This window comes from Protobothrops mucrosquamatus, unplaced genomic scaffold (genome assembly GCF_001527695.2).
Source record: "Protobothrops mucrosquamatus isolate PMUCROS unplaced genomic scaffold, P.Mucros_1.0 scaffold2666, whole genome shotgun sequence".
NCBI classification, from domain to species: domain Eukaryota; kingdom Metazoa; phylum Chordata; class Lepidosauria; order Squamata; family Viperidae; genus Protobothrops; species Protobothrops mucrosquamatus.
This window is the reverse complement of record NW_015388715.1, coordinates 158,252-168,014: the sequence shown is the minus strand read 5'-3', so window position 1 is coordinate 168,014 and position 9,763 is coordinate 158,252. Positions and strand designations below refer to the sequence as shown.

The following is a 9,763-nucleotide window of genomic DNA, read 5'->3' as shown; positions in this document are numbered from 1 at the left end:
GTTAGTTTAAGAAGAAAAGGTTGCTGTCAATTGGAGAATGACCAGCCCGGAGACTGTACAGAGCTTTATAGTGGAATGGAAACAATCTTTATTGCAATGTTTAGGGAGCAACCCGTTTCCAAAAATCTTACCAAGAAAATTGCAGGGATTTGTTCCAGGCAGTTGTCAGGAGTGAAGACAGACTCAAGGGCACACTTTCCTCAAAAAACTGCAACGTTAGGATGAATCCAGAAATAAATGGGCTCAGCTGCCAGTCTGCGATACAGGTGCAAACCTAATTATGGAATGATGCAAATTCTTGATAAGTGCCCTTAATTTTCATGCTGCTCTTCAATCTGCACAATTGCCGATTCCTTCGGATACATAGAAGCCAAGATCCCGGCCTAACCTTGGGATGGGCGGCATCACTAGAAAAATCTGAAAGAAAAACTGCTCCTGAGAACATCCTGGGCAGTGTCCCTTTGCTGTGCGGATTATTCATCTCTATGAACTAATTTTTCGGGAGATATTAGAACAGTCTTTGAGAGTTGAACCAAAAGCTGCACAACACATAATCTATATTAAAGCTAAACACTGTCCCGGCAGCCCCATTCTTAAGGCTTACGAGCTAAAAGAATAGAACAATTAAATTGCAATATGTTTCATTTTGAATGCCAAGTTACACTTCCCCTATCTTATCCATTTTAAAATCCTGACTTTCTCCAGAGAGTCATAATGGGATATCCTATGGTGCAGAGTTTCTCAACCTTAGCAACAGCCGGCATGGTATTCTGACAATTTTAGTCCAAACATCTTAAAATTGATAAAGTTGAGAAACATGGCTTAGAGAAGTCTCTCTTACTTTACTTGGGATGAAGATAATCTAATCGTAAACTGAGATGAGCGCTCTATATTTTCCTATATCTCTCAGTCAACGTTGACGGCTTTCCATTGGAATTGGAATTGGACGCATATCTTGGCGTCCGTCGCACGTTGATGTCGTAGACGGCTTTGCTTGGGGAGTCGGTTGTGACGTGGCAGAAGGCGGAAGCAATGTTGCGGCAGGTGGGAGCTAAGGGGCTATTATTTCCTCGTTTGGGTCGGGGACGCTGTGTGGGTTTCCCACTTCGGGGCTGAAGGGACTTTTTAATATTGGAGAGGGAGGTGAGCTGGAAGAGGACCTGGTGGAGGACTTTCAAGCCAAGGTCGTGGCTGCGGAAAATGAGTACATCTTGCTAGATGAAACCCATCCTAAGCTACACAAGTTGTAGCTGCTTTGTTAGGAGAGGGGAAGACCAGCTTGGTTCTTGCTCTCATCTTTCTTCCTTCTCCTGCGATGTCTGGGCTATGCTCGCAAAGCATTTCTTTCTGTCCCTGCCCCCCAACTGTTAAATGTTTTTGTATATAGCTTTTAATTTGGGTGTGAGTGGAGGAGTTGTATTTCTAAGGCTCCCAGGCGATTAAAATGTGGGCATAATTGGAGTGGAATTGGGTAATATCGAAGTAAAATCCTCTGATGAACTCTAGCAAAAAGTTAAGATTAGGACTACTAGGGTGTGAAAATCCGACGTCAGCAAGACAGCAGCATATAGCGAACTCTAACGATTGCTGTTGCCTACTGGTCATCTGCATTTTTAGCTCAAATATTGTAAGGTGCCCCTAAGATAACGCACGAATAGCAGGTTGTTTGCAGGATTACATTATTCTTAGAGTAGTTTCATTTAGTAGTTATGCAACTAGGTATATGTTCCACTTGCGATTTATAATATCTTCTAGAGTCATCCCACAATCATTCTGAAAGATCAGTTATGAGTATAAGTCTATTTTTCCCCAAATTGGGTGGATGGCCCTGAAGGTTTATTTATTTATTTATTTATTGTATTTTTATCCCGCCCTTCTCCTTGCGGACTCAGGGCGGCTAACAGCCTAATAAAAACAAATACAAAAATACCAAAGTACTATCATTATAATTCATTAATGAAGAAATGGACTTAATATTTAAGTTATACCCTCCCTTCACTCACAAGCTCAAAGCAATGAACTTGGAATTCACTTCTAATTTTCCCTGCAGCAACAACTGCTAACTGAGGCTAGAGATTCTCAGAAAGAAATACTGATGTGCAGTAAAGGGATACAAGTATCCTATTGTTACCTTAAATATATCTGACAGCTCTAAATGTAAAATTTTACTAACATCAGAGCATTATGAACAATGATATCGGAGAATGTTTTCAGAATTCTGTTAATTTGGTTTTCATTAGGGATATAGTTTTAGCTTTAAACAATGCCATGATTTTATCCTTAATTTTAGGTTATTCTTAGCTCAGGTTTTAAGTCTTTTTAGCTTATTAATAATGGTATGCTAAAATGCTATATACACATTCATAGAAAATCATCAAAATTGATGTTTTCTTTGTGGTGCTGTTTTTTGATCACTTATTTTATTCTTTCTTTGAAATAATTATATTGGTTGATTGAAGGCTAAGAAATCGATAACAAATCCAATAACCAGAGTTTATTTTTTGCCCCAGTCTTACCAATGATACCAATGATAATGCTTACAGTAAATTCATAAACATGTTTGTTCCACCTATGTACAAAGAAGACTATGATTATTCACTTTTTAGCTACCAAGTTATATAAAGTAAATAAGTATGTAAATGGTTGCAGTGATGGTGAGACAAGGAGTGTGATCTCCCCATACACCTTTAAAAGGATTTTTAAGGAAAAGATAGTGTGCAGAAATAAGGCCCAAATGCTGCATTGAAGAATTATTGCTAATTAGTAAACAGAGGATTAGACAAACAAATATTCTGAGGGCGACAGTGTAATACAGATTTTGGCATCATTGGTATTGGCTTCAAATAGCAAATAATTAAACATGGTCCCCCATCTGCTTTTTAACATTGCATGGTGTCAGTTTCAAGAATGTACACCTTCCTGAAAACTGCTTTAGAAATCTTGTTGAAGGGCCCATGAAATATTTTCTAGTTTAATGTAGAATAACTACTCTTATTAAAAGAAATAATTTTTTTGTTTAATCTGTTGCATTCCTTTTTATATTGACATTAACTAAACAAGAAATAGACCCATGTTTTGCTATAGAGTTTTAAAATAAAAAAGTTAAATTATGTTGCTATTATTTTAATCAGAGTTTAAAATAACAGTTTCAAGTAAAATTATATATTACTGTACCAAAATATTGGTTCCTCATTTCTATGTAATTTTCTCAGTTTCATCCGGAAGCACCACAGAATCTGGCATTTTCACCAGAATGATGCTGATGCTGATAAAACTTTATCTTGATTTCTTATATATATATATAAGTCAAGCCTGTAAACATACCTAATACTCCTGCTTCTTATTTTTCTCATATAATAACTCTGTGAGGATCATAGTGGCATTCCACCTCACATCATATGTTCAAAGGGGATGGAGCTTGCATCAGAATGTTTGTTTAATCATCTTCCCCTTATCTTCACCTCCAGGCACCTATAGTTTTATCACAATGGCCTAGGTTGGAGGTTTTTTTTTTGAATTGTTGCACAAGGGTATATATTTTTAAAAAACCATGTTTGAAATCTGTATTTATCTCTCTAGGATAGTAATGATGAGACAGAAGATGTTTCGCTTTTTGATGGAGAAGTTGAAATGTCCAGAAAGCCCAGGAAATCAAGAATAAAGTAAGTCTGGAAGTAAGAGGCTGCTATGTCTTAACAGGCTTTTGGGGCTATGGTTGGAAAAAAAAAAGTTCTGGCATGACTTAACTCTCTTACGAAACATTTACAAATATAGTTTGATTTAGTAACTGTGGTGGCAGAATCCTGTGTAGGTGTAGAGGTTGAAAATATTTTCATTAATATAGATTCTGCTTTCGTGCTGAAATCTAGGGGAAGGCTTACATAAAATGAACTGCAATATTTACTTATCTCTTTACCCTCAGCAAACATTTGCAAGAAAATGATGTTGTGGAGTATGGTCTTTCAAGTTAAAGAATTTGTTTGATTTATATTGTTCACATTTATAATAATAATAATAGTTTTCATCCTGCAATAATACCTTTAATACTCTTAAACAACTTCTGCCTAACTAAGGTCCTTGGGAAGGACTCAGTAGATGGACAAAAATGCCAAATCCACTCTAAACACTTGACTGACTGTGTGACCAATCATAATAATATAGTTATGCTAATAAGAACATTGTTGCCTTTATGAAATTGGAATAATGGCATAAATTCTAAAGTTTGATTTGGCCAGATTAAACACTGAAATCGATAACCAAATTATTTTCTTCCTATGTCTTTTACAGACACCCTATAGCTTCCTTTTTCCACTTGTTCTTCCGGGTCAGTGCAATAATTGTCTACTTACTTTGTGAATTGCTCAGCAACAGCTATATTGCTTGTATGGTGACAATCATTTTACTTCTGTCGTGTGACTTTTGGGCAGTGAAAGTAAGTCATTTTGTAATATGTTGATACTTGAAAATGCTTGTTATCAGAGAAATTGGTAGTGCAGGGAACTGTACTATTAATCAAAATTAGAATACTGATTTTGATTTTATTTAGCTTGCTTTTCTCTCTGCTCCTCAAGTACAGAGATCAAAGTAATGAGCTGGAGGGAGAGTGCTCTTTTGAGCTATTTTACTAAAGTTATATCGGAACATGTGTAGAATGTGATTTCCATCATAACATATAATGAAGTTTGCATTTGCATTCAAATATAACAAAGTGGTTATTTCTATGTTTTATTCTGTTCATAGACATTTTACCATGCCTGTATATACATGCAGAAAGCTTGCTCTCTATGACACTTTATAGCTACTTTTTAAAAATTTTAATTAACATTTTGATTGGGACATTACTTTGTCAGAGTCCTGCTTATGTGATGTTTCTGCCACCAAAGTAGACAGCAATTTTTTTTAATATTTATTCTCCTAACCTTTATAGAAGCATAAGAAGTTACTACAGAGTTTTTGACCTGGGAGGATGGAGATCCTCTGGAAAACATGCATGGTTCTTTTGCATTCATGGAAGTCAGAATGCAGCCAAAAACATAAAAAGAAGAAAAAGCAAAAACTTTTCATTGTAGAAGGATGTTGTGCACATTTATATATTAAATTCAGAGTCAAATTAATACAGCCCGATTATGTGTTAAGTGAACAAGGGCTTAAGAGGGTAGAGTATATGTTCCAATTGGAAAACAGTGTTAGATTTGTCTCTTGGCTTGCTTAGGACTCATCATTATTACAGATACTGAACAACAACAAAAAAGCCTCTTTCCCTTGTACAGACTAGTTGTCCTCCTTGGTCATGCTGTCATTGTTGTAACTTATTTTAGATAGCGTGTCGAAGTGAGATAGGAAAATTCAAATTGTTAAATATGTATAATTGCACTTTTATGCCTGACAATACATTACAAATATGTTTGAAAAAACACTTCCATCATGTAATTGTTTTATATCTTGTTATAAACATTCCAGAGTTATTTGGGCAGGAAGACACATGGCAAACTATTATTGTTGCTTTTGAAATAACCAGAAGGCATATAACCTATATTCATGATAGTAGTCTAACATGTCTCCATGTCACTAGTAAAATTATAACTTGCTTGCCAAGCAGCTATTTGCAGTAAACTTAATAGGATTTCTGAGAATGTAGCCCAGGGGCATACTAGGGCAAGCTGAGCAATTGGTAGCTCACTTAGAACTGTGACTCTAATAGCTGCCCATAGTTCTACTGTTGAACAGCACAACAGGAATGAGATTCTTGTTTCGTTAAATTTTGTGCATAAAACAGTGGAGGCATTTGGGGGAGCTTATTTAGTAAAATGTATGATTGGTGTTGCAGGAAGCACTTTCATGCTGTCTTTAACTCTCTCCAGAATATCACAGGGAGGTTGATGGTTGGCCTCCGATGGTGGAACCAGGTTGATGATGATGGCAAAAGTCACTGGGTGTTTGAAGCCAGGAAGGTAAATATCTCCCTTGTTGCTGAGGGAATGACTGTGAATGGTGTACTCTACAGCTTAGAGCACTTTTAATTCCAGAATTGGATACAAGGTCACTACACACAAATCACAGCACAATTATTGAAGGTAGTATTTGTAATATAACGTGCTTTACCCTCTGATTTAGAGACTGGGCCAAAAAAAGATGCACAGTATATGTTTATTTGAATGAGATAAATGATATTAAACAATTGAACTTGTTTTAAAAAATTATGATTGAATGAGCTAAGATCAAACTATCAAATCATACAAGCAATGCATTTTAGAGTTCCTGTAATTACTTTAAAGAACCAAACACAAGCAACAGTTTTTAGGCATGCTGAGAATCTTTTTTCAACCTTATGTCGTGAAAATATTTAGATATATCAGGCCAATGCAAATGAGTTTGAGGGTAGGGTAAGGTATGGTCTCAGTTTATAAATCTTTCAGGCTTGAACAGGAATATGAAGATAGCCTTGAAGAAGAATAAGCAACAGTCATCACAAAAAACACACACATCTTAGCTAGGAAATACAGATAAGGGTGAGGAAGAAACTCAAAATTACTTCACTTTGACTATAACAGGGACAGAGAAACTCTGTCAGGCTTTCCAGGATTTTGTCACTACATCCTATGACAATAAAGATGAGTAACTGTAGTTCTTGTGTTGTCTGTTTCCTGACTAACTAACTACAATTAGTTTTCAAACATTTGATCCCCTTCGGTCTTCATAACATGAAAACTTGCCTAAGCAATATTTATTGTTCTTTACAGACAGTTCTCACTTTACAACCATTCGTTTCAGCAACTGAAGTTACAGCGATGCTGAACTAATGGTATTTACACCCAGTTCCTGAAGTTTTATGGTTACATGATCAGAATTCAGGTACTTGGCAATAGCTGCCTGCATTTATGACAGCAGGGACACTTCAATTCCCTTTGCCTATCTCCCCGCATCTCTGCCCCTTTGAACGTCCTGCATAACGAAACTTATTGGCAGAAGCAGCAGGGCTGGGGTTGAAGTGGTGGCTTGGGGCCTTGGGAAGTGAGAGCCAGCCAGCACCACCAATGGGCCCAATGCCACCTCAAGCACCAAACTGGCCAGATGCCTCTGCCATATTCAGCTGACCTTCACCATCTTCCACTGCTGATGAGGCCTGCCTTGTGTGAGGCAACTGCTGGTTATAAGAGACCTTTTCCCAAGGCTGTTCATGCCATTCTCCAAATCATGAGCAGCCTTGGGAGAAAGGCCTGTTGCAGCCAGCAGCTGCCTCACACAGAGCCAGACTAGGCATGTGGTATGGGCAGTTGGAGTAAGACAGTGAAGGCCAGCTGGGCATGGCAAGGCCAGCAGAGCACAGGGTGACAGGGATAGCTGAGGCTCTGTAAAGTGGTGCTGCGTTGGTCAGGAAGGGCTCTCTCCCTTGATACCCCTTTTTGATAAAAGGATATTTCATTCTGTTTCCACTCTGAAATCCAAAGACATAAAGCTTTCTGTTGCATGATTTCTTTAAAGAATAGTTAGATTCGGCTGATTCAGAAAATGTATTATCATCACTGAGATTTTTCAGTATTTAACGAAAGTAATCTTTTTATAATGTTGCTTTACGCTTAATTAAAAAAATAAAGTACAGTGTAAATAAAATACTACTACCATTCATTTTTAGGCATCTGCTCAGGGGAGGAAAGCTATTTCAGAAGCAGAGTCCAGAATCTTCTGGTTAGGATTAATCACATGTCCTTTACTCTGGGTGATTTTTGCCTTCAGTGCCCTATTTTCTTTCAAAGTTAAGTGGCTGGTGAGTAAAATGTTCATTTGTTCCTGCTAAGCTCATTCTTGGGGGAACAGTGAGGCTTTGGTTCTCTCACATATCTTCCTCTCCTTTTATAGGCAGTGGTAATTATGGGTGTAGTATTGCAAGGAGCTAATCTTTATGGCTATATTCGGTGCAAAGTGGGTAGCAGGAAGAACCTGACTAGCGCAGCAACTTTCTACTTGGGAAGGCAGTTCCTGCGGCAGGTAGGTCAGATTTTATTTTCTGTTCCTCTCCAAGCATTTGCCTTGGTCCTTATCTAATTTTGCATTTCCTGATTTGGCTACTTTTTGTAGGCCTAGAGATTTAAAGAATTCAAGGTCCAACACTAGACTGCTCAGGTTCTGTTACAGCTTCTTTCAGTTGTATGTATTACAGCTCTTCCTTGGACTGTTGAGGAAAGATGTCACATATGCTTTCAGAGTGCTCTTGACTGTAATTTGAATACATATGACTGATCTTTGAGAAATTTGACTTTGAGGGTCTGAAGCTTAGACCAGCGGTCTCCGGCCTTTCTGGTTTGGCAGGCCGGTGGAGGGTGGAGAGAAGATGGTTCTGCTTGAGTGGCAGACAAGCGCGTGCGCAGCTCCATTTGCACAAGTGGCAGGTATGGCTGCTGCGCGTGCACGTGGAGTAGCGCATGCGCTTGCTGCTGCTTCCACGGTCCAGTTCTAAATGGATTGAAGCCCAATAATGGGCCGCGGCCTGAGGGTTGGCAACCTCTGGCTTAGAGGATCCTCATGACTTTAATCTTATTTGCTCCATTTAACTATCTTCAGAGACACTGTTTAGGCAGTATTGTTTCCTTGAAAAAACTCTACAGGTGCTTTGATAACAGCCTTTTCTAGGCAAAGGTCCAGTCATTGTGTCTGCCCACATTTATTTATTTATTTATTTATTTATTTATTTATTTATTAATTAAATTTATATACCGCCCTATCTCCCTTACGGGACTCAGGGCGGTGAACAGGCGATACTAAAAACCACAATAATAAATAAATAGTTTCTGAGCTAAAATCAAATTAAATAACAGGCCTGTTCTAAAAACACCCCATACAAAACCCCCACTAAAACATAATCAAACTACGCCAGGCCGGAATAGATGGGCCTTCAGGGCTCGGCGAAAAAGGCGCAGGTCCACAACTGTACGTAGGTCGGGGGGTAGGTCATTCCAGAGGGCAGGAGCTGCCACAGAGAAGGCTTTCCCCCTGGGGGTCGCCAGCCGGCATTGTCTGGCCGACGGCATTCTAAGGAGGCCCTCTCTGTGGGAGCGGACTGGTCGAAGGGACCTCCATAAAGTGGTATGGAGAATATTTTTTCCAGAATCGGGGCAAGCGCACCCTACAAGATAATTTTTCAAAGAGTTTAACTATAGTCATTATAGTCCTGATCTAATGCTATTTATTTTTCTTTTACAGACCACGCCCAAGGAGGACCAAGCAGTATCTTGAGGTTCATGAAGAAACACTACCTACCATTTTCAGTCCTTATGGAGAATGGGGGAGGGGAAAAACCTATTTCTTGGCCTCTGTACAGGAAATTTATAATCTGTGTCTGGATTTTTGTAATTAAATATGTCTCAAAGAAGTGTTAATTGCTACCATTTCTTACAACTTAGATTTTACAAAGCTCTTCTTGACTCAACTGACTGCTAGACTCTTTAATTAATTAAATGATTAATTCTCTACTTAGAATTAGGTTAAAAAAATAGTGATGATATCTGTGACTATTTATAACATTGCATTCCTGAAATAGCCAGAACTGTCCTCAAGAACTTTGCAGTCAAATATTGTGCTGTTTCAAAACCAGCTTGTTCAAGAAGTCTGATGATAAGGGCTTGAGCAATCTTTCCTCATGTGAGAACTGTGGAATGTAACCTTTAATGCATGACTTAATGTCTACATTATTGTGAGATCAGGTATTTTTAAGCAGGTTTTTAGATCTTAATAAGGAAAACAGAAAATAACAACAATTGGATAATTT

The 9,763-nt window shown here is 38.1% G+C and overlaps 1 protein-coding gene across 1 annotated transcript; it reads left to right on the top strand.

Annotated features, from left to right (window-relative positions):
* Nucleotides 1-985: 985 nt before the first annotated feature.
* Nucleotides 986-9,367, top strand: LOC107296153 (Golgi apparatus membrane protein TVP23 homolog B). Its single transcript, XM_015825499.1, has 7 exons — nucleotides 986-1,044; nucleotides 3,580-3,662; nucleotides 4,288-4,432; nucleotides 5,862-5,951; nucleotides 7,634-7,765; nucleotides 7,858-7,986; nucleotides 9,199-9,367. The coding sequence occupies exons 1-7, from the start codon at nucleotides 1,033-1,035 to the stop codon at nucleotides 9,229-9,231; spliced, it is 624 nt and encodes a 207-aa protein (XP_015680985.1). The 5' UTR covers nucleotides 986-1,032; the 3' UTR covers nucleotides 9,232-9,367.
* The last annotated feature ends 396 nt before the right edge of the window (nucleotides 9,368-9,763 follow it).